The 25,572-nt window shown below is 28.1% G+C and overlaps 4 protein-coding genes across 10 annotated transcripts in view; 2 read left to right on the top strand and 2 right to left on the bottom strand.

The window, feature by feature from the left end:
- Positions 1 to 25,572, top strand: part of LOC126906586 (valine--tRNA ligase-like) — a 143,687-nt gene that overhangs the window by 59,181 nt on the left and 58,934 nt on the right. The gene's annotated exons all lie outside the window — the stretch shown is intronic.
- LOC126906606 (dynactin subunit 6-like) overlaps positions 1 to 25,572 on the bottom strand; it is a 142,228-nt gene that overhangs the window by 63,651 nt on the left and 53,005 nt on the right. Inside the window, exons 1-2 of one of the 2 annotated variants that reach the window (XM_050687272.1) lie at positions 17,990 to 18,182; positions 6,478 to 6,648 (exon numbers count right to left, since the gene is read on the bottom strand). In XM_050687272.1, the coding sequence (XP_050543229.1) occupies positions 6,478 to 6,626 (149 nt within the window). In that variant the 5' untranslated portion in view covers positions 6,627 to 6,648; positions 17,990 to 18,182. Of the gene's footprint in view, positions 1 to 6,477; positions 6,649 to 17,989; positions 18,183 to 25,572 lie in introns of those variants that run through there. The other variant, XM_050687274.1, reaches the window with a different exon arrangement.
- Positions 4,815 to 25,572, bottom strand: part of LOC126906604 (dynactin subunit 6-like) — a 69,307-nt gene continuing 48,549 nt past the window's right edge. The window contains exons 5-7 of one of the 4 annotated variants that reach the window (XR_007704286.1): positions 5,511 to 5,653; positions 5,079 to 5,106; positions 4,815 to 5,033 (exon numbers count right to left, since the gene is read on the bottom strand). Coding sequence is in view for 3 of the 4 variants with exons in the window: in XM_050687270.1 (XP_050543227.1) it covers positions 5,535 to 5,653 (119 nt within the window). In the remaining variant the exon portion in view is untranslated. The other 3 variants (XM_050687270.1, XM_050687269.1, XM_050687268.1) reach the window with 3 other exon arrangements.
- On the top strand, positions 18,380 to 19,654 carry LOC126906609 (uncharacterized). Its single transcript, XM_050687278.1, has 4 exons — positions 18,380 to 18,562; positions 18,623 to 18,737; positions 18,801 to 18,967; positions 19,556 to 19,654. The coding sequence occupies exons 1-4, from the start codon at positions 18,482 to 18,484 to the stop codon at positions 19,568 to 19,570; spliced, it is 378 nt and encodes a 125-aa protein (XP_050543235.1). The 5' UTR covers positions 18,380 to 18,481; the 3' UTR covers positions 19,571 to 19,654.

Raw genomic sequence — 25,572 nt, 5'->3', positions numbered from 1 at the left:
TTTTTTTTGTGTCTGTTACCACTTTTTCTCAGCTCTCACCGAACCGATTTCTTTCAATGATACGTCAAAAGATCACAAATCGTATCTAGTCGAAGACATTACCCTTAAAAATTGAAAAAAATCCTCTCGTTCCCCGTAAATGGGGGAAATCTCCAAAAAAATTACAAATTTAAAAATCGCTAATTTTCGAAATTTTTTCAATTTTTTTTACTTAAAATTGCTATAACTTTTTTAAAAATAACCAAATCAATATAATTTTTTTTTTAATAGATGCATGATATCATTACCTTTCATTTGGTATATTTTTTATGTATGTGTGACCGTTTACTTGCCCACAGGGGGGGATCTAAAATGACAACTTTTTTACAAAAAATTAATTTTTTCAACTTGATTTTTGAAAATGTTCCGGAAGGTCTGACACTTTTATATATATCTTAAATTAAAGCTAATGTAATATACTTTATTATGGTAAAAAAAAATTTCGGACTTTATCTTATCTTCATGGTGAAAATGGCTACCAAATGCTATTTTTGTGTGAAAATTTTCGATTTTGTATTTTCCATTTTTAACTTTATTATGCTATAACTTTTTGAAAAATGTATGAATCATTACAATTTTTTTATGAGAAGTAGTATTTATATAGATCTTTCATTCGACATACTGTTTTTTTAAATCGGACCATTTCCCTAAATACAGGGGGGATTCAAAACATAAAAATGCATATAGAAAGTAGAACTTTTTCAACGTAACTTTTGAAAGTGTTCCGGAAGGTCTGACACTTTTATATATATCTTAAATTAAAGCTAATGTAATATACTTTATAATGGTAAAAAAAAATTTCGGACTTTATTTTATCTTCATGGTGAAAACAGACATTAAACTTAATAAAAAAAATACGATTTTTGTAAAAAAATTCTTTTTTATATTTTTAACTTTATAATGCTATAACTTCTCGAAAGATGTATGGATCAATATAATTCTTTTTTTTGTAGATGCATGATGTCTTTACCTATCATTTGGTATATTTTTTTTATAAATCTGACTTTTTACCTGCCTACAGGGGGGGATTCAAAATGACAACTTTTTCACAAAAAATTGACTTTTTCAACTTAAATTTTGAAAGTGTTCCGGAAAGTCTGACACTTTTATATATATCTTAAATTAAAGCTAATGTAATATACTTTATCATGGAAAAAAAAAATTTCGGACTTTATTTTATCTTCAAGGTGAAAATGGCTACCAAATGCTATTATTGTGTGAAAATTCTCAATTTTATTTTTTACATTTTTAACATTATAATGCTATAACTTATTGAAAAGTGTATTGATCAATATAATTTTTTTATGGGAAATACTATTTTCTAATAATCTCTTTTTTATTCTACATACTTTGTCTTAATCAGGATATTAATAAGGAACTAGCAGTTTATGAAGCTTTTGGAATAATCCACCAATTTTTTAAAATTAAACACTATCTAAAGATTTGCATCGAAGCGTTTTTTTTTGATAGTGATTTTAATCACTGTCAGATATCATTATACTTGATCCAACTATGCCACGTCACCACTGTGCCGCGACCCCCCTGTGCTGGGTTTTTTTTAATTAGTATTATCACTATTATTTTTGCATAAATTTAAAAAAGTGTATACAAAAATTTTATATTGTCTTATTTTATGCCACTATACATACTTATACACTATCATACTATTATTTTTTTTTGTATTCTATAATCTTTTTTTTTAATTTTTAATCTTAATCATTCAAATGCAATTGCTCATGTTATTAACTTTTAACTATTTATATTATCTACTAATATTTAATATTCACATAATAATTATTCTATATCATAAATACTAAATTTATTAATCAACCTTTACTATACAATTATTCTTATTATATTTAATCAATTTTTTGCCTATGTTAAACAATAGTTGTGAGGGCACAACACTTAAAAAAATTAGGGCGGATATCATAATATGCCTAATGCTTTGCATTACGCATCTTACATTTATCAATGAAAAATGTATAATCTGTATTTTATATTACTAGTATACAAACAAATTAATTAATTTATCTGTTATAACATATACACTGTTGTACACTAGCTATTATATATGTATATACATGTTAAATTGATTATTGTACACTATACATCTTATCTTAAAATAACTATCATGTTATGTTCAATTTAATACAATAAATTGAGAATCACTAAATGCGCTGACGACAACAACCCATGAAGGGGTAATTAAAAATAATATAAAAAGGCTTAGTTCTGCTTGCACATTAGTGAGTGAGCGAGCGTGCCAGCGAGCTCCTCAATTCTCTCTTCTTTTTGAAGATTTGAATTCAATAAAGAATTCAGGATTCTTCTAACTAATTTATTTTGAACAAACTAGCCGCGACCATGTGTTGTCGTCGGTACATTTTAAAGTGATATCAAATACAATTATTTTTGCGTCAATATTTCATATATTTATTAAAAAAGAAACAGTATAAAACTGAACGCAATATATACAAAAGAAGTAAGTAAATTTACATTAATCCAATTATTTAGAATTAATAACCTGAGTAAAGAATGGTAAAGCAATAGATTTTTAAACATTATTTAATTGAATTATTAATAACTAGTTAGTGCTTGGTCATATACTTCGACTGGGTGTCTGAGAGGAGGCCTCCGCCACTCCATGAACGCCTCAGTATTTCCACTAAAGCACATACCAGTTAACATCACGCTTCGACTGGGTGTCAGATAGGAGGCCAAGACCCCGGCCACTACAAGAATACCTCAGCGTTTTAATACCTCTATGAGAGGAACTTAATTTGTATCTTTTTATATCTACTTGTCTTTACTGTTCTAAACCCTCGGACTCTACTACCCCGATAGAACATCGTTGCTCCTAAATTGACCAAATCCCTAACATCCAACTTTGGTCAAAATAATATACCCAACCAACAACTTTTTTTTTTGCTTATTTTTTGTATTATTACAAATAGAAGTTTGATCGTGTACCTAATAAAACAATAGAATTCGTTAGATGCAAAAAGGACAGTTTGTAACGCCAGACAATGATGCGCGATAAATAATTTAACAACCCCAAAATTTATTATGTTAGTTGCATCTATAAAACTTGTTTTTAAATCCATTGTAAATTAATTTTTAGACATTTTGAAAATAAATATCATACCTAAAAAATTTTTGATGTCTATGTCAACATTAAAAAATTTAAATAATTAGATATTTTTAACTTCGATAGGTAGGTTTTCATTTTTTCCTAGTATCTACAAAACCAATTTTTTACAATGGTTTTTCCAAAAGACCACATATTATATCTAGTTTAACCGATCAATGTGATAAAATAAAAAAATTCCATCGATCTCCAAAACTTGGTGAAACCTTTTAAAATTTAAAACTAATAAAATCAGTAAATGTTGATACTTTACCAGTAGAATAAACTATTCCATATTTTTCCAAAAGCATTTCGTATTTTTTTCATACTAATTACAAAAATATAGCAATATTATATAAAATATTTATATAAATATTGTATTATTACAAAGATATGTATAAGTTTTCCGCAATGATTTTATCCTTCTTACAAAATTATTCCACAAGTATGTGATGAACTAGGTGTTCTTAGTCCAAGTTCGATCATTCGAATAAGTGTTGTCAGGAAGAGTCAAAATAATAACAATTATAATGTAACATTTACTGATTAAACACTGACCACTGAATCAGTTATCAGATCTTTTTGTATTAGGAATAATGTTATTAACAATTAAGGATATAATTAACATGAAATTTACAGTATTAATGTTTACTTTCTAAATATTAGTATAATACTTTTTAGTGTTACAATAAATTCGTTATAACTAATATTTATAAAACAATTATGGGTTCACGACAAGTATAAACAAAAAAATTCCATATATGTACACAATTATTCCAAAAAGTATTCTTTTTATTTCAACAATTATTCTAGATAATTTATACAGAATAGTTGAAAATGTGGAAATGACTAATTAGTTGTTACTGTTATTGTTATCACAGGTAACAAAATATTTTATTTCCCTGGAAAAAGTTCTATTAAAAAAGTATACAGTGATTGAAAAAANTTATAAACTGCTAGATCCTTATTAATATCCTGATTAAGATAAAGTATGTCGAATGAAAAAGGGATTATTAAAAAATATTATGTTGATCCATACACTGCTCAATAAGTTATCTCATTATAAAGTTAAAAATGTAAAAAATAAAATCGAGAATTTTCACACAATAATAGCATTCGGTAGCCATTTTCACCATGAAAATAAAATAAAGTCCGAAATTTTTTTTTACCATAATAAAGTACATTACATCAGCTTTAATTTAAGATATATATAAAAGTGTCAGACCTTCCGGAACATTTTCAAAAGTTAAGTTGAAAAAGTTAATTTTTTGTGAAAAAGTTGTCATTTTAAATCTCCCCTTGTGGGCAGGTTAAGGGTTAAATTTATGAAAAAAATATACCAAACGAAAGGTAATGACATCATGCATCTATATAAAGAAGAATTATATTGATATGTTCATTTTTGAAAAAGTTATAGCACTTTTAAGTAAAAAAAATTGAAAAAATTTTGAAAATTAGCGATTTTTAAATTTGTAATTTTTTTGGAGGTTTCCCCCATTTACGGGGAACGAGGGCATTTTTTTCAATTTTTGAGGGTAATGTCTTCGACTAGATACAATTTGTGATCTTTTGACGTGTCATTGAAAGAAATTGGTTCGGTGAGAGCTGAGAAAAATTGGTAACAGACACAAAAAAAAAACACATCTTAGTAAAACCAATACCTTCTCAGCTTCGCATCGAAGCTAAAAAAGTATCAAACATTTTTGTATTATTATTTTTTATGTTGTATATCTAATTAATACTATGTTTATATACAAAATAAGTTGGTTAATAAAAATAACATAGTTTAAGTGTACGTAGCTTTAACTTCCTTCAGTAGTATTTCTATTTTTCTTCAATAGATGGTAACTAGGTAGTAATTTCATCAAAAATTCTCGATGACCACTTGGTACCTATAATATATATTGNACTAAAAATTCTCGATGACCACTTGGAACCTATAATATATATTGAATATTAAGATAGGAAATAATTTATATTTAAACATGAAATATTAAGCCTGTATCAATGTAATATAGCATTGGAAGTAGTAGGGTAGTGAAATTAAGCTAGACTTAATAATAACTACATGAGAGTAGAGTTTCTATTTCATATAAGAGAAAAGTGCTTCATATTTAGTTAAGTTTTTAATTGTAATTACCTTAACATTTTTTTACTGCTTTATATGTTATTCATCATTATTCGTATATAGAAAAAGTTTTAAATGTTTTTTTTTTAGCATTACACTGTACAATGTTTAAAGGTGTTATAGGAAAGTTAAGTAGTAAAGGTCATTTAAAGTTATTAAATTTATACAGGATTTAATATTAATAATTTGAAAAAATGAATATAAATATATTACTGAAGGTTTGCAGTAAGCCTTTTGTCAAATACAATTCTTTCCATAAATACAAATTCCATCCTCAACTGGTACAATAGATGTTAAACGACAACCAGCTCCAATTACACAATCATTTCCAATATTAATATCTCGACCAACATAACCTTAAAGAAGATTAAATATTAACATATTTTTTGAATATTTAAAATTTATATTTTATTTTAGTATACTTTTAGATTCAATGATATTATTATCTCCAATGCTATTTACTCCTTCAACTGTTGAATAAACTTCAAACACATTACTAAATCCTATTTTTAAAGTTTTAGGTTCAGATTTTTCATAGCCTGGTTGAAATCTAGACATTTAATTAATGATTTTAATATATTTACATTAATTTTTTAAGTCATAATCAAGGTTATTTTATAAAGGGAGCAACAAATAGAATATATATATAAATCTCCTATTGGTTTAAGATTTCAGGTTACATTTATTCTTTTAAAGAGCAAAAATATAATATATTGATACATTTTTTATCAAAATTCTAATAAGGTTAAGTAATAACATAAAAAGATTAAGAATACTTTTAATTGTTTGAAAAATTACTTAATCTAGACTGAAACAACTATGGGATATAGTTGTTTTTTTCTAATCTCCAATATTTTTTACCTAATCAGTAATATTACTTTACATTTTTTTAAGTAAAAGTCTACTGAAAAATTTTTCAAACAATCAGTTTTCTTATATGTAATAAATATGGATTATATTTGCCAGAAATTTTCCATAAAAAATACACCAACCTCTTGAAAACACAAAAATGCAATTAGAAAAATAACATCAATTTATATAGTTATAATAATATTATAACTAAATAAATTGATGTGTATATATGTATACATATATTATATACACACTAATATAAGTTCTTATAATAAAATGTAAACACTTTTCATAAAACATAGAATTAAATTATTTTGAAAATATTTACTTATGAATGATGGTGATGTATTCTTCAATAATATTACTTTCACCTATTTCAATGGGTCCAGCTTCAGCTATAATTGTAACACCAGGATGAACTATAGTGGAAGAACCAATAATTACTTGACCCTTCACCTTAATTTCTTTACACACCATAGCTCCTTGACCAATTTTAACTCTACAAAGGAAAAGTAAATGTGAATTAAAATATTTTTCTTTAGCAGTACCTATATTAAGTTGGTGTTGATCATTTGTTTCATATCTATGATACTATTCTGTAAACTTTGAAAGAATGATCAAATATACAAATATAAATACAATANATAGAATGACCAAATATACAAATATAAATACAATAATATATTATATGAAATTTTCTTTACTTAAAATTCTACACACCTATAAAAAATGAAAGGCAACTAAAAGTTCATACTTTCAATAATATTTAATTTTTTCATGGGAATCATATTTTTCTTAAAATTTAGTCATAAATAGTTCAATTTGAATTGGGCTAATAATAATAATTTATAAGTGTGGTACTCATATTGTATTTTTTAACTCCATTTAAAATAGAAATCAAACGAGTGTTATTAGCAAAAATAAACTACTCTGATGTTAGCAGATTTTTATTTCATTCTCTCAAACTGCCTACATCCACTTTAAAATTATATACCATATTGTACATAGTATCATTAGTGTATTTATGAGTGTCATACTGCTCCTCCGTGACCAAAATATATTTTTGTTTTTATAAAAATTACATAAATTATAAAAACTCATAAACAATATTAACAAATCAGTATGTTTTTAATTTTATATATTTTATCAAAAATGTCATTAATGACTTAATTAACAATGCTTAAAAAATAATGTAATAACTAAGGAAAATGAAAAAACAAATACGTAGATGAAAATCATATAAAAAATTAAAACAGAATTCACAAACAATTAATTATTACAAAAAAAATTAATTTAAATAATGTATATAATAATAATTAATTTATCATATTCACAATTATAAAATCATAAAAACTAGCAAAACAAATAAATTAAAGAAATAAAAAAATTATAGCTAAAATATACACATGCATAATAATAAGCCTACACAGTGTGCCTATTTGGCACACTTATTAAAAAATACATACAGAACTATAAAAACGGATTAAAATTTTAGTAATACTAGAAATAGTATTTACATAATGACAATTTGAAGATAAAAAACAAATAAATATGAATATATATAAAATCATACCCCATTTACAGACCACACAAATATATTATGTATGAAAAACTTATTTCGATGACATAATTAAAAAAAAATTATTGTAATTCCAATAAATGGATTTATATTTAATTCATACAATGTATAAGAAATCAAAAAAAATATAGTATAATTTTCTGAACAACCACAATTTTTTTATAATTTCTTAATAGTTGAATCCTATAAAAAATTCCATTTATAAAGTTGGTTTAGCTTAACAAACACTATATTATCAATTAAGTTATCAAAATACTCCATTTCGCAATTATTACTACAAACTATATGAAAACAGATAGTTCACTTGGCCCGATAACAAAACGGTGTTTTGATTGGAAGATGTCAAATCAGTGCAACCATATGTATGAGCGCAAAAATTCTTTTAATTTATTTAATTATTAAATCTGCTGTAGCATAAATATTATGAAATTCCGTAAATAAACATGATTATTGACATAACTTATTTTAATACATCATTCAATTAAGGTATTAAACCCATAATCCCTTATTTATAACTCAAAATCCCTAAAGTAGTCATGAAAATTAAATAATTCTCAGTTTATATAATGTAAATTATTAACTACTTAAATTTGACTTGAGCAGTTACAATTGTTTTTGTTTCTGTACACGAATACAAATTAAGGGATCTATAGATGCGGGATTCCTATTTTAGTAGGCTTGCAAGCGGGCTTTTAGATTAGTAAATCGGCCTGTAACAACAACGTGGTTTGCCACTTGCATAACGACTAGCTAGAGTAGCAAGGGTCGCCACCACCTAGGCGAGGTGTCATACCTATCAGATACGATTACCGGACCATAGGTGGAATTTAATTTTAAGTTAATTAAAAGTATAATCTAAGTTAATATGTCGTTATATGTATAAATTACTATAATGCCTCGTGGTTTATAGAACACAATTATGACAATCAAAGTTGTATGTGGTTGATATGTAAAACATACCGTAGCCCGTGTCTAGATTAAGGAATAGGAATGAAATACACGCGAGTAATTAAGTTACTCGCGCAATAAAATAAATATTACAGTTGAAATTAATAAGGAAATTTAATTTAATTGTTAAAAAAAAAGAAAATTAAGTTAAACATGGACAAAAATGCGAATGCATCAAAAACCATGTCTACAAATAAAGGCAATACAAATAAACTAAAATATTTAAACAAAACAAACAAATAATATTACAAACATCACGAACGGTAATGGAACACATCCGTTAATGTTAATCGGAAATTAATGAAGAACATCAGAAGCGGTCTGGACACTCGCTCCTTAGCGTTGACTAGAAGAAAAGAGAAACACGTGCTCTCCACACATAAACAAAATTAAGTTAATTTACGATAAAATAAAATGAAATAAAATAATTAATAAAATATAGCTCATTACACAAATATAATATACAAAAGAAAACGATACCCGGTTTCTGAAGAGACCCATCCGATGGTCTGGATGCTTCGCCGAAAAGACCTGGCCGTTCGCCGTTGGCGGCTCTACTCCATCATTGAAAAAAGAGTGTCAATAAAACAACAAATGTGTGCACATTAGCACGGTCAATGACAGAAGAAAGAATAGAGAAGAGTCAACACCGGTCTAACGGCAATTTCAAATCGATAACGGCCAGACTTTTTGGAAGGGATCAATACTGATAAACAATTCGATTTTAATTATATTTCTCTTTTATCGCCTTATCTAGCGGTCAGCGGTAAAATAATGAGTGGTTGACACCGCTGTGTCAGAAAAAGGTTCTTTCGCGCGATAAAATAAATAAGTAGACATAACAAAAAATCATAAACGGTCCACCTTCGAATTTGTGACGTTACAAACTCTGAGGTAAAATTTCTACAGAGTGTTCAGTAAGTCAGGAAACCCGTTTCCTGACTTACTAAACACCCTGTCTAGCAGAAGAAACGATTTTAAGTAGTAATTGGAATCAACTTAATACGTTATAATTAATTACATACTATTCGGCCGGCAAAATGTAGGGGGTCCAGATACCTCAAATACATTTACTTATGTATATTTGTTTACCTATCCCAACCATGAAACTGTTCTAGTCCTGCATAGAATGCCAACGATCTTCTATTCAACACATTTGTTTACCTATCCCAACCGTGAATCTGTTTTATTCCTGCACTAGTTAAAATGCAGGGTGCTATTGTTCTAGAACAATAGCATCCTGCGTAAGTGTCATCTAGACTAAGAAGCACAGGTAGAAACCGTTACTCCAAATCATCGCTATTGTTAATCAACATTCCTGCGTCCCCCTAGTGCATACCTTTGGAATTTTGTCACGAATATTTTGTAATATTTTTAGCGATTGCAATAAATCATAAGGTATGTTTTCTGGAAATATTTTGTTGTCTATCGGAAAGATCGGTTCAAAGCCATGTAGTAGATAAAATGGACTGAAATTTGTACTGGTTTGAGGTGTTGAGTTGTATGCTAAAGTTATATATGGTAGATAATAGGACCATTTATGTTGTTCATTGTTTTCGATATAATTTCTGAGTGATGCACATAGTGTTCCGTTAAACTTTTCCACAAGACCTTGTGTCTGGGGTGAATATGAAGTGGACCATTCTTGTTTAATACCCAAGTTGTCCAATGTTTTTTTGACGAGTTCGTTTTTGAAATGGGTTCCTCGGTCACTGGAAAAACATTGGAAGCAACCCATTTGTGTTATTATTTGTATGATGAATTTGATAGTTGATTCGGCATCTGCAGACACTACTGCTTTTGTAAACATGTATTTGGTGTTATTGCATCCAGCCACAATAATGTATTTTTTTTTGTTGCTACTAGTTAGTGGCCCTAAATAATCAAATGTTAGACGGTCCAAAGGTTTGTTAGTTAATGGTATTGGGTTTAATTTCCCAATGGGTTTTCCACTTTGTATTTTATTTTTTTGGCAGCTTGGACACGACTTTATGAATTGAGTGACGTCTTTAATTATGTTGGGCCAATAATATTTATTTTGAATTTTATGAATGGTTCTGGATATGCCTGTGTGTCCCCCTCTTAGTATTGATTCATGGTATGATTTTAAAATATTGTTAACTAAATTTGGCGGAATTATAAGCGTTGTTTCTGTAGTTTTGTTTGGTAGAAATTTTTTGTGATGAAGTAGGTTGTTTTTCATAATAAATTGCCTGGATTTTTTCTTGAATTTCGAAGAAACATCTTTATTTTCAAGAGCATCGATTATATTTTTACAAAAATCATCTTGGAGTTGTGAAATTTGTATATCCGGTAAGTTTACTTCTGTTGTATCTTGAATGTTTGCTATGGAGATATTGTTGATTGGATTTCTTGATAGGGCGTCTGCTACTTTGTTTTCTTTTCCTTTTTTATAATGTATGTCGAATGAAAAATCTAATAATTTGAGTGTTAATCTGGCAATTTTGGCGGGTGGTATTTTAAGGTTGTTATAATATTGCATACTGATGTTGTCACAAAAGACGGTAAAGTGTCTTCCCCAAAGGAATTCTCTGAAATATTGTACACCGAAGCAAAGGCCCAGTAATTCAAGAGTTGTCGAAGAATAAGTTATTTCATTTTTCTGTAGCTTTCTACTGGCAAATCCAACTGGAAATAAAGTTCCATTATGATCTTGTTCTAAGCAAGCTCCAAGACCTTCTATTGATGCATCTGTGGTCAGAAATGTTTTTTTGTTGTCATCAAAATGTTTAAGCAGTGGCTGAGTTGTTAGTATTTGTTTTAACATTTCGAAAGATTTTTCATGTTCTGAGTTCCAACTGATTTTTTTAATGTCACCTTTTATTAAGTCCGTTAATGGGTTGGCTATTTTGGAAAAATTTTTTACGTGTTTGCGGTAGTATGAGCACATTCCAATGAATGACCTAACGCCTTTTTGGGTGGTGGGAGTTTTAAATTCTGTGATTGCTTTGATGTTTCTGTTGATTGGTTGAATGCCCTCTTTGTTGATTTTGTGTCCGAGCATCTCTATTTCTGTGTAAAAAAATCTACATTTGGTCGTTTTTAACGAAAAGTTGTATGTGTGCATTATTTTGAATACTTCTTCTAAATTTATTAGAGTCTCGTTAAAATTGTTTCCATAGGAAGTTAAATCATCTATGTAGATAATTAGTGACTTATATAGTAATGGAGAAAAAATTTCGTTGAGTTTTCTTTGGAAAATGGCACTGCTGTTTTTGAAACCTTGTGGCAGGCGTGTAAAAGTATATAAACCGAGTGATGAAGTGAATGCTAATTTGTATTGGTCACATTCTTTGACAGGTATTTGAAAGAAGGCTGAATTCAAGTCTAATACGTTGAAGTACTGTGAATTTTCTAAAGCTCTAAGTAAGTCTGCTGTTCTTGGTATGGGGTATGAATCATTTTGGGTTCTTAAATTCAGGTCCTTGTATGATACAACCAGTCTATAGGAGTTATTTTCCTTTTTTTTTACTAAAAAGGCTGGTGCTCCGAAGTTGGATGAAATTGGTTTAACTATTTTTGCTTGTAGAAGTTTGTCTATTTGAGATTTTAGTTCCTGCCTTTGTTGAGGTGATATTCTGTGTGGTGCAGTGAATTTTGGTTCTGAACTGTTTGGTTTTAATTTTATTTCGCAAGGTGTTACCTTGGCTGCCTTTATTTTTTAATTATCGTTGACGAACAAATGTTTGTATTTTTCTATTAAATTGGCGACTTTATTATGTTCATCGATTGATAGATCCGGTGAGATGTTAATCTGTAAGCCGTCTTCATCCGTGATGTTTTTTTTTGTGTTGGATGAAAAAGTAAAAGTATTTGCGGCTATGTTGTTGATTGTTTGATTTTTAGTTTGTTCGTCTGAATTGTTTTCTTTATTAACTCATTTTTTTTTTGAAAAAAATTGATTACATTTACACGTATCTTGAGAATTGGATCAGTGTGTGTGAAATGAACAAAATTTATGGGAATGAATTTTGATTTCTTGTCGGATAGTGTACCTGGTATCCAGTGTGTGTTGTTGTCCACATTGTATAATACTACTGGAGGTCGATTTCCTATGCCATAAATTATTCCAGTTTTGTCTTTGTCATTGTAAATGTAGGTGTCAAAGTTGTAATGGTTTGCAATAGCAGCAAGTTCTTGATCACTAAACCAGTAATTAGGTAATTCGTGTAAATCTAAAAGTTCCAAAAGTTCTGCGATTGAAGTTGTTCTTTCATTTTTGTTGGAATTTAAAGCGTTGCAGAGTGCTATTAAACCACAGGCTCCATTTTTAGGTGGATTTTCACCTTTTTTGAAATTTTCGAAAATATTGAAAAAATTTTTGTTGATGTTGTTGGCATTTTCTGTAGATAGTGTAATGTTTTGTTGTTGTTGATTGTTTAAATTTTGGTCGTCTTCAGGTGGTGTTTTGTGTTTGTTAATTTGTTGTTCTGTTTGATTTTCGTTGTTTTTTTTATGGCATATTAGTATGTTGATGTTTGTGTTGATAAAGGTTGAATAAATTATTTGTCTGACTATGTTCCAGTTTTTTTTATCCAAGCCTGATGCTATCTTGGGCATTGCGATTTCAGTGTCGTGACGATTTAGCAGTTATAGTTTTAAATTGTTCAGGGTTCTTCTTATGTCATAATAATTTGGTTTATCGAAGTAGTTTATTTTTGTTATTAAAAAGTAAATGACTCTGTTGTTTGAAACAAGTGGAATGGCGTCTCCTACTTGTGGGTTTAATTGTGACAATGATGAGGTTAGTCTACCATATTTTTTACAGATGTCCAATGCTAAGCCATTGTTCATTTTTAGGTCAGCTGAAATGCAATGAGCGATTGAGTAATTTTCAGGGGCATCAAGTAGATCGATAGTTTTTTCGATGAAGTTGACGTTTATTTGATTAACATTTTGATGGTGTATGAAATATGTTTTTACTACATTTGTATTGTTTAATATAAGAAGCTGATTATCAAAATCAATTAAGCTATTATTTTTTTCTAAGAAATCGTTTCCGAGAAGTATTGGACAAGATAAATTTTCGATTGCATGCACTAAAATGTTATAGTTTATTGACATTATTGACAAAACAATGTTTGTTGTACCAAGAACGTTTAGTGGTGTATTATCAGGTCCCCTTATTTGTAAAGTACAAGTGTTCATGATTGTGTCTGGTGGTAATAAATTGTGTGTGATACATGATATATTTGACCCTGTATCAATAGTTATTGGAAATATTTTATTTACAAAAGAAGCGTAAAAATGTAAAGCAATAGGAATAGGAGTTTTTGTTAAATTATTAATGCAATTATTTGCTGAATGAAAAGGTGAACTGTTAATTTCAGCATGCTCGTTTAACCTTGATTCAAGTTTTTTTGGTTTTTTTGACAAAAAGGAGCAGTATGACCCACAGATTCACACAATTGGCAAATAATTTTGTCATTCCTATAAAAGCATTCATCGGAGTTATGATTAGTTTTTTTGCATATTTTGCATTTTATGTGTATTGCATTTTATTTGTGGACTGATATTGGTAGTTGTTACCCTTAGGTTTATAAGTAATATTTTTGAATTGAAATTTTGTGTATTAAGATGATCGAAATTTTGTGTATTAAAATTATTATTAGAGTTTGTGAAATTTGGATATTGTTTGTATGCTGGTGTGTTATAATGAGTGTTAGGAGTGTAATTGTAATCTCTATTGTGAGGGTAAGTGTAAGCATTACTCCTAAAATTACTGTTTGAATTAAAATACGAAGTGTCCTGCTGATTAAATGGTGTGTTGTATTTTCTTTGTGGTGTGTAATTATTATGAAATTGTCTATTTGTAAATGAAGGATTATTTTGACGATTACGAGCAGGTTGGCGCGAGTTTTGGTCTTTATAAAAATTGTTGTTGTTTGAGTTATTATTGTGATATTTGTTATTTGTGAGATTAATGTGTTCATTAATGTTTTGCAGATTTTGTTTTAATACTGTTATTTCGTTGCTAATTTGTTGTAATTGGTCATTATCGTTAATTTTTGTTATTTTGTTGATTTTTTCACTTATAATAGATTGCTTAATTTCATACGGACTCTTAAATGTGTCACCTGTGATCATAAATTCTATCATTTCATATTTTTGAATGTTCTTTTTTAACTCATCCAAATTGCGATTTTCAAGAATACCTATGTATCTAGCAATGTTGGGTTTTAATCCTTTCATAACGTTTCTTACAATCTCCTCTTCGCTCATATTATTATCAATCCTTTTACATAAAGCAACTGTTTCATTTATGAATACTACTGTTTGCTCGTCTTCCATTTGTCTCCTCCTTTCTAATAAAATACGTAACATGTCGCCTTGCGCGATGGGTTCGAATTCTTCTCTTAATTTTTTTTCTAGCTCACACCAGGGTAAATTTTTTGATTCTATATTGTCATAAAATGTCAAAGCGGGTCCTTGTAAGAAGGCTACTAGGTATTTGGGTTTGTCCTGTTCTGACCAATTGTTAATCGACGCCGCTCTATTGAAGGTTTTTAGAAAAGTGTCTACTCGCTCATTTATACCGCCCGAAAATGTGTTAGGGTTAAAATACGGTGTTTTTTTGTTGTCCATTGTTATTTTATTTACTATTGGTTTTTGTGTGTTAAGTATTTGGTTAAAATTTAGTTCTTTTTCTCTATCATTCGTCAATACATACATAAGTAACTTAGTCCTTAATTCAGATACCTTACCCGTTGATGTAAGATTTCTTTTCTCTAACTCTGTTTCTAATTCCGCTTTTTTTAGCCTATTTATAAATTCTACAATTTTTCTCTGTTCTTCAGTTGCACCTTCTATTTCAAGTGTTCCTGCTTCTTCAACATTAGAGTTATTTTCCATTATTTATAAAACTTAAATCCTTTTATAATTACAAAAAATTTTTTATAATAATTGAGTTAAAAATAATTTCAGTGTGCAATATGTTAATTACACTGAAAATTATTTCTGTATGTTTATTTTTTTATATTTGGGAACCTCTCTCTTTTTTTTTATATATGTTTGTTAAATTCTCTCTTTTTTTTTTTTATATATATCTTTTTATTTTCTTTCAACTAATTTAAAATTATCTTTTTTTTTTTTATGCAATAAATTTTCTAGGTGTTTTTATTCTTCTAACTATCTATTTTTTGTGAAATGCAATTTTTTTTTTTTTAATTTTTTGTAACTTATCTCTTTCTCTTCTTTCTTTTTTTTTTTATACTCTAATTAGTTCTTTATTTTTTTTTTTTACTCTTTCTCTTATTAGTTTTTACTATTCAAAAAATTTTTTTATTAATTCTTTATTATCTTGTCACTTTTTTCATTCTTACCCTTTTTTTTTTTTATATAAACTCTTTAATGATTTATTTTTTTACCTTATTATTATTTTTTATTCGCTTTATTAATTCTTTGTTTTATTTTCTCTAATTTTTCTTTCTCTTTCTTCTTCTTTTTTTTTATGCTGTTTCGATCTACTCTGCTTTCATACGTCTCTCTATACACTAAAAATTTTGTTCTCCCTTGCCTGTATTTTGTAAAAGTGTAATGTGTTACTATTGTTAGATATTTACGAAATTGTGAAATAGTTAAGAAGACCCTTAGTTTAAAAAAAAACTAAGCTTATAGTTGGGCGCCAGTTTGTTGTAAAACAAAAATAAAAATAAGGAATAGTGTTCTAAAAATTAAAAGGTGTCAGAATGATTATTATTGTTGGTGTAAAAAAATGTGTAAGTGAGAGTTACTTTTTTGGGGTGTGTTGTTCGAGGGTCACTTGCTATCTTAAGTACGTGCACAATAAATTGAAATGTTCTTACCTTAATTATATAATCCTCACTGATGCAATAATTTACTCGTGGAGTAATGAAGAAAGTATGAATTATAATAACCAATTTGTAAAAAAAAAATATCTTCGATTATTTTATTATCAAAAACACATAATACAATAATAGTAAAGGAAAAACAAACAAAACTAAAAAAAATACAAAATTGGTTTAAAAGGCGAAAGAGAGCCGGACGATGATCGCGACGTGATCGTAAGTCGGTTGGATCGGAACAGGACGAGGACATGTGCCCAGGGATATTCTTATTGTATTCCCCGGATCCCCTTCCACAGATGTGTATGATTATCGTCCAGCTCTTATTGGGTTTTACATTTTTATGATACGTTATTGATCAGGGTTTTTGTAAGTGTTTTGAAGGAGCGGATGTTTGTGGCGTGATCGTGGGAGTAGTGTTTTAGAGGATAGACGGTGTTTATTATGTTTTATATGTTATGTGAAAAGATATTGTGTTGTAAAAGAATTTCTATATGTGTTGAGAAGTGAATAAGAAGAAAACAGAAGACTAGATTGTTTATGTGTGTAGGGCCTATTACAACATCTGAAACTTTTGCCTTTTAACATTATAACTTGCCAATTACTTTATTTTAAGAACTACATGGTAATAGTGTAACAAATTTTAAATTTATCTAATTAATCATAGTGGATTCTTCAAGGGTTCATTTACTATAATATATTATTTGTGTTAATTATTGTAAGAGTTTTTTATATATTGAATCTGAATAGGACCTTCAAGAAAAAGTAAAAATCAGTGCAAAATGTAGTTTAATATCTGTTGGTGAATTAGAAAAATCATTAGTAGGACAAAGAAAAATGTTTCCCAATAGTATCAAAGAGTGTGGTACACTTGTTTCACATAACAATAAAAGTAGTTATATAAACTACTACTTTTATTATTTGTAAAATTAAAATATTTATTTTAGACCATGTGATTCATCTTGATGTGAATGAATGTTATCGTAATCGTATGTTCTGTAATACAATTTGGCAAGCATCTAGATTTGTTTTGATGTGGGCAATTGAGAAAAGAGTTATTGAATATGATTTTCCTAAGCCCATAACAGTTAGACAACAATGGATAATGAGTCGATTAGTTGATACCGTGTTACAATCAAATGCTAAACTTAAGAACTATAATATATATATATATAGCTACTACCAAAATTAGAAAATTTTTTTATAATGACTTTTGTGATATTTTTCTAGTATGTAACTGTTCGTCTACAGGCTCCTAAATCTCGGTTGGCCTGATTGACTTAGGACGTGAATTCAAGGAAACCCCAATAAGTTATTAAATAAGAAACTCGAAAGGAATTTGTCTATAATAATAATATTGGTTTAATTAATAATAAACTTTATGGGTGGGCGTCCCCACTTACATTCATCACGACAACTAAATAATACACTGCAATAAAATAAGTACAAATATAAATTTTAAGTGCTATAGAATACAATAATCTGACCTGGGCAGACATTAATGATTGGATTATAACTGTTATATTCAACCAACTTCAATCGTTTGAATGAAACAAAACACGAGTAAACTATAATGATCACGCGCCCGGTAAATCCACCGAATTCACCTTTACATTACGATACCGCAAGTCGCGGAAAAAACTCGTGGCGGCGCCAATGGGTCTAATCACTAGACTATACAATGGTTGACTGACTAGATAAGGCGACGACTTACGGGACAGCGAACGGCATCCCCACTTACTATATGTAACCGGTTCCATTCGGGCCACAAGCTGAACATAACCACATAACTTGCCGCAACAGTAACTTAAAAGTTATAGTAAAAATCAATGAGAGACAAACATTTTATTAATTCCATTATTTAAAAATAGGAAATGTGCTAGCCAACTTTTCAGTATGGTTCAAAGTTAGAAATTAAAACAGCTTGTGAAGTATTGCTTTATACTTTAGATACTTCTTTTAGACTAATACACCCTATAATGCCATTTTTAACAAAAACTCTATACAATTTTCTACCTGGTAAACAAGGAAAATATTTAGAATATCCTAAAAGTAGTGAGGTATGTTTTAATAATTTTTAATTGTATGATTACCTTAAGTGTTTAAACTATTTTGTTTAGTATGCAGATTGGTGTGATAAAAAATTAGATGATGAAATGATTATAGTTAAGGATGTAATAACAGCAATCAGAAGGGTACGATCTATTAATAATTTCAATAAAGATCAATCTGAAAGTAATATTACATTTCTATTTTAATAGAATATATATTTATATATATGTATTTAAACCTTTGTAGTTATTTTAATTACAAAACATCAAGAGTTACTAAAAAAGTTTGAAGATATTATTCAAAATCTATGTGGTTCAAAGTCTTTGTGTTTCATGAACAAAAATGAAATTTATAATATTCAATCAATTACTGATTTTGTTGAGGATCATACAGAAATTCATCTTCTACTTAAAGTAAATTTTTAAATTATAATTTTGTGTTAAAAATTTAGCTCTACTTAAAATCTTTGAGGTGTTATTAAGTTAAAGTTATAAATTGAAAAATATGATCATCCTAATATTTGTTTTATTATTCCGAAAAATAAAGTAGTATAATTATAAAGGAAAAATAAATATTTTAAACTTTTTTCACTCTTTGGACAAGAAAATTTTCATGATTGAGATTAAATTTCATTCAGTTCTCAGTTAAATAAATGTGAAAGATGTATTGCAAATAATGAATATTTTATTTATACTTGATATTATTTATATAATACTTTTTGCATTTTTCTTTTGATGAAGGTGAATTAAATTTGTTTTTATTCAAAACTTTTTTACTTTTATCATTTATCTATATTTTGTTCTGGCAACTTTTTATCATAAAAAAATTATGCCACGAGAGTGTTTTGATTTTTGTTATAGTGGAGATATTTTGATTCTTAAATTTGTATATAAATTATTTATTTTTTTAAATATTTGTCAAAATTTTTTTTTTTAATTGTATACATTTTTTTAGGGAAATAGTCTAAAATATAAAAAGTATTATAGTTTATTAAATTTAAGGAGACAACGACTTGACAAACAAATTGCCAAAGCTGAAAAAACTTTTTTAATGAAAATTGTTGTAAGTTTAAAATATGCGAAGATCAAGAAACAAGAGATAATAAGGTATTTATTTAAATATTTTTTATTCTTTAATTTTTTTAGTTTTTAAACTATATTGATCTGCCTCAATTTTAGAGATTATTAAATACATAGATTCCTAAAATCCTTATTAAAAAAAAATACCCAATAATTTATGATAAAATTTTCATTAAATATAATTTAATGATATATTATACTTATATTTTTTCAAGTTAACTTTATAGCTTTAATTTTTTATTTTATTTATCTAAATAACTAGTAATTAGATACATATGTTTGGAAGTATGGGGTACTGGGTTTAATCCCAAGGGTGCCAACGAAGTTTCATGTGATTTTCTCATTGGTGGTGTCTGGTTTCTGGTGCAACCAAACCATAATACCTGTCCCGTCCATCATTCGTCTAGCAAAGAAACATTTTTTACCCCCTAACATGTAAAAGAGGGCCACCACCTTCTGTACCATGTTAAGTTGGGAAATAGAAGGATGTAAAACAGATCATTATTTGTCTAAATTTTCCTAAAATATTTTATATTGATTGAAATATTACTATTTAAATTGTTCACAGTTGCATTCACTGAAAAAAGAACTTGAAAGAGTAAATATGTATATAAATACTTAAAAAAATAAAAAAAAAAAATAGAAGAATATGAAGTTTAATGAAACATGTTATATACCTTTGATAAAACAACAATTTAATAAATTGACTTATAAATTCACTAATTTGTTGATTTTAATTATTTAGTTTCTTAGTTCTATTTAGTAAATTATTATTTCAATAATTTTTAAAAACTTGTTAAATGATTCATAGGATTTATATTTTTTATTCGTCTTTATAACAAATGGAGTAGGATTGTCATTGTTTCACTTTTTCACGAGTAGTTTATTGCAAATTTAATACAATAATGAAACTAATATAACAACCCTAAAAATGATCACCATTTTATTCTAAAGTAACAAGATTCAGAAAAAATGTCGGCCATTAATTGTAAAAAAAATGATTTTAATTGACCTTGTGTATTAAATAGTAATAAGAATATATTATTATTAGTATTTATTTATAATTAATTTGAATGATAATCAGACATGAAGCAATAAAATTAATTTTAAAAAATGTCAACAATTTTTTGACCTCGACGTGATTTGAGAACAAGTCTGATGACGAATTGTGAGATAAAATGACATTTTTAAGTGATTTTATAATTTATTTACTGATAGCGTAATATTAAATAATTATTCCATTACTTAATTGACATGTTTGAAAAAATATATCACAAAAATGTTGGTATATTTTTAAGGATGCAATATTTTATATAGTGAAATTTAAAAACTAAAGCTGAGTTAATCAACAAAATTAATTAATTGACCTAGTATAATTAGCAAATATCCGAGTCATAAACTAATTCGTTGAAAAGAAAATAATAATTTAAAAAATGTCTTAATATTCTTAGGTTATTATTTATTCCAGTTAAATTAAATAGTTCGTCAAACAAAATTTTAAACTTACTTTTAAACAGCTACATTTTAATACGTGCCTGAGTTAGTAATAATTATTTTTGCAGATACACATTACTTTCGTTATCTCCGTGAAAATGAATACACCTTATGTGTAAGTTGTATTTAATATTTCTTTTTGGAAGGAGCCTAAATTTATTACTTTGGTAAGCATGCTAGAGAAAATGTTTTGCTATAAAGCAGTAATCAAAAAAAATTTAGTTATATTTCTAATGAATTATATTATATGTTGAATATAAATACTGATTATTAAAATGTAATTTAAGAGTGTATAAATAACTAACTAGGTGCTAGCTCTACACTATTCTAACAGTGTAGATTTACTTAGTTTCAGAATGGTCTATCTACTTATACTTATTTGATGGAGTTGGGCTATTTCTTTTTTTTTCAACAAAAAACTAATTTTGACGAACCTTGCTTGACCAGATTTATGCAGTTTTTGGTTATTGATTAAAAAAATTATGAACTTAACTATATTGTCATTGATCTAACAATAACTCAGGTCTCCCCATCATTGATAGCAATGTTCATTTTTAAAATAAAATGATGAACAAAAAAAATCGAAAATATGGAATTTTTTAGATATTTTTATTCTGGCCCCCGTTATGAAATGATACGGCCCGTGTCGTTTCGTTATACACGATGCCCCGCGACTCGTGACACCTTTATCAGCCGTCGCCCTACTTTATGAGTATTTGACTGACCAACACCGCATGTCATACGCCACGGTGCCAAGTCCAGCAAGTGTCGCACGGCCGACGACGACCCGCCGCAAATGATACGAGAGTCTTCTTCCCGTTGTGAGAGTGACAACGTTGACGAACCGATCCGCACCCGCGCACCGTCGCCATCAACGCTGCTAACCTTTTGTCGCCCAAGGATCACGCCGGACATCGAGTCGTCGACGCCAGGGTAAGTGCCGTGATATTATGCCAAGATTATTATTATTGTGTTTATCTTTTCGGATTATTTTATTTTTTTGTTAAAATAACCTGTTGTTGCTCATTAATATTAATGAGGGTCTCTACCCTCAAAACCAGTGTCGAACACATTTTTGCGACGTAAGTCCCAAAAACCCAACCCGGTGAGAATCTCAACCGGTCTTACATTGGATTAAGGTAAGAAAACCAGTTGCTGACTTGATTTTTATTTTTCAAATAAGACAGCTAGGCTTCCTTAATATTCACTTTTCTCCAAATTATTTCAATCACACAGTTCACTGGTGACAGCAGTGAATTTCCCACCCGGTCATATAGATACTATCCACTGCCCGAATAATAGATTTCCACTTTCTGTGTATTATTAAACACGGTACAAGTGGATTTCTGGCGATTACTGTATCTATATTCACACCCGCATCGACAATACACTCGTTTAATTGTTTCGATAAAACCGCTAGGCAGGTGGGGTAATCAAACGTACTATCATACCATAGCGAGATCGTTACATTTAACAACCGGGTCCCATAAAACCGTTTGTATTATTAACCGAACCGCTAACCACTTGAGTACTGCCGCACAAACACGTCCGCGTAAAATTACTACTCCCGCCGTGGAGCTGGAATTTAACAACGGCTTTGTGACAGCCTTGCTTGACTCATAAGCGCAAAAATCATATGCCACTCGAGCAATAGCTCACAAATTTGGAATTGTGCACAACGGACAAACACTCCCGGTTAGGTCAGCTGACGGTTACACAACAGACACGGTCGGCACAGTTACCTTTATAACAAAAATAATAAAGTTAAAAATGTACAATACAAATTCGAAAATTTTCACACAAAAATAGCTTTTGATAGCCATTTTCACCGTGAAGACAAAAAGAAGTCCGAAATTTTTTTCCATAATAAAGTACATTATATTAGCTTTAATTTAAGATGTTTATAAAAATGTCAGATTTTCCGGAACACTTTCAAAATTTAAGTTAAAAAAATTAGATTTTTTGTGAAAAAGTTGTAATTTTGAATCTCCCCTGTAGGCAGGTAAAAAGTCAGATTTATAAAAAAAATATACTAAATGATAGGTAAAGACATCATGTATCTATAAATAAAAGAATTATATTGATCCATACATCTTTCAAAAAGTTATAACATTATAAAGTTAAAAATATAAAAAAGAATTTTTTTACAAAAATCGTATTTTAGCTTCGATGCGAAGCTGAGAAGGTATTATTTTTACTATGATGTGTTTTTTTTTTTTTTTGTGTCTGTTACCACTTTTTCTCAGCTCTCACCGAACGGATTTCTTTCAACGATACGTCAAAAGATCACAAATTGTATCTAGTCGAAGACATTACCCTTCAAAATTGAAAAAATTTCCCTCGTTCCCCGTAAATGGGGGAAACCTCCAAAAAAATTACAAATTTAAAAATCGCTAATTTTCGAAATTTTTTCAATTTTTTTTACTAAAAACTGCCATAACTTTTTCAAAAATGAACATATCAATATAATTTTTTTTTATATAGATGCTTGATGTCTTTACCTATCATTTGGTATATTTTTTTTGTAAATCTGACACTTAACCTGCCCACAGGGGGGGATTTAAAATGACAACTTTTTCACAAAAAATTAACTTTTTCAACTTAACTTTTGAAAATGTTCCGGAAGGTCTGACACTTTTATATATATCTTAAATTAAAGCTAATGTAATGTACTTTAATTTGAAAAAAAAAAATTTGACCTCTGGACTTGTCTTCGTGGTGAAAGTTGACATCAAAGTTAATAAAAAATTACGATTTTTGTAAAATAATTTTTTTTTATATTTTTAACTTAATAATCCTCTAACTTTTTCAAAAATGAACATATCAATATACATTTTTTTTATATAGATGCTTAATGTCTTTACTTATCATTTGGTATATTTTTTTTGTAAATCTGACACTTAACCTGCCCACAGGGGGGGATTTAAAATGACAACTTTTTCACAAAAAATTTACTTTTTCAACATAACTTTTGAAAATGTTCCGGAAGGTCTGACACTTTTATATATATCTTAAATTAAAGCTAATGTAATATACTTTAATTTGAAAAAAAAAAATTTGACCTCTGGACTTTTCTTCACGGCGAAAATGGCTACCAAATGCTATTTTCGTGTGAAAATTCTCGATTTTATTATTCATATTATATTTAACTTTATAATGCTATAACTTATTGAAAAGTTTATTATCCACACAATTTTTTTATGAGAAATAATATTTTTTAATAAACCTTTTTTCATTTGACATACTTTATCTTAATCGAGATATTAATAATGAACCAGCAGATCAAGTAGCTTTTGGAATAAAACACCATTTTTTTTAAAATTAAACACTATCTAAAGATTTGCATCGAAGCGTTTATTTTTGATAGTGATTTTAATCACTGTCAGATATCATTATACTTGATCCAACTATGGCACGTCACCACTGTGCCGCGAACCCCCTGTTCTGGGTTTTTTTTTTTTATTAACTTTGATGTCTGTTTCCACCATGAAGATAAAATAAAGTCCGAAATTTAGTAATTTAATAAATTTAATAAAGTATATTACATTAGTTTTAATTTAAGATATATATAAAAGTGTCAGACTTTCCGGAACATTTTCAAAAGTCAAATTGAAAAAATTAATTTTTTTTGAAAAAGTTGTCATTTTAAATCTTCCCTTGTGGGCAGGTAAAGGGTCATATATAAAAAAAAATATACCAAATGAAAATTAATAATATCATGCATCTATTTTAAAAAAAATTATATTGATTTGGTTATTTTTAAAAAAGTTATGGCACTTTAAAGTAAAAAAAATTTTGAAAATTATTTTAAATTTGTAATTTCTGTGGAGGTTTCCCCCAAATACGGGGAATGATGGAATTTTTTTCAATTTTTGAGGGTAATGTCTTCGATAAGATACGATTTATGATCTTTTGACGTATTATTGAAAGAAATCCGTTCGGTGAGAGTTGAGAAAAAGTGGTAACAGGCACAAAAAAAAAAAACACAACATAGTAAAATTAATACCTTCGCATCGAAGCTAAAAGATAATATAAAATGGCGGCTATTGAACGTTTTTCGACTATTCTATTTGTGTCTTCACGTTGATGGTTGACCTTTACTTTTAATAATATAGGCTTTTAGTGAGTTGAAAAATGAAGTGTTTAGGCATCCAAAATTAATTTCATAGCTAATTTATAGCTGCGTAAATGTTCATATTTAAGTCATCAAACAATAATACCATAATTTGTATATTTAAAAATAAAATGTCTACTTTATGTTTTATAATGACTAATTTTTTATATAAAAAAATTTGAAACTATTGAAAATTGATGTCATGTGATAATTTTAATCAGATAAGTTCACAGAATATTGTTTCGAAATAGTTAGAAAAAAACTATTATTAATGACTTAAAACAAAAAAATGTATTTCTTCATAGTTCCTGAGAAAACATCATAATTTAGT

Source organism: Daktulosphaira vitifoliae, unplaced genomic scaffold (genome assembly GCF_025091365.1).
Source record: "Daktulosphaira vitifoliae isolate Bord-2020 unplaced genomic scaffold, ASM2509136v1 Scaffold_5, whole genome shotgun sequence".
Lineage (NCBI taxonomy): Eukaryota > Metazoa > Arthropoda > Insecta > Hemiptera > Phylloxeridae > Daktulosphaira > Daktulosphaira vitifoliae.
The sequence above is the reverse complement of the archived record's forward strand: the minus strand, read 5'-3'. Positions and strand labels throughout refer to the sequence as shown.

What these genes read in the sequence shown, in the direction of transcription:
- LOC126906609 (XM_050687278.1), top strand. Translation starts at nt 18,482, where the DNA reads ATGCCATTTTTAACAAAAACTCTATACAATTTTCTACCTGGTAAACAA. An exon ending in AATATCCTAAAAGTAGTGAG is followed by an intron (nt 18,563 to 18,622) that starts GTATGTTTTAAT and finishes TATTTTGTTTAG; the next exon opens with TATGCAGATTGGTGTGATAA. An exon ending in CAATAAAGATCAATCTGAAA is followed by an intron (nt 18,738 to 18,800) that starts GTAATATTACAT and finishes AAACCTTTGTAG; the next exon opens with TTATTTTAATTACAAAACAT.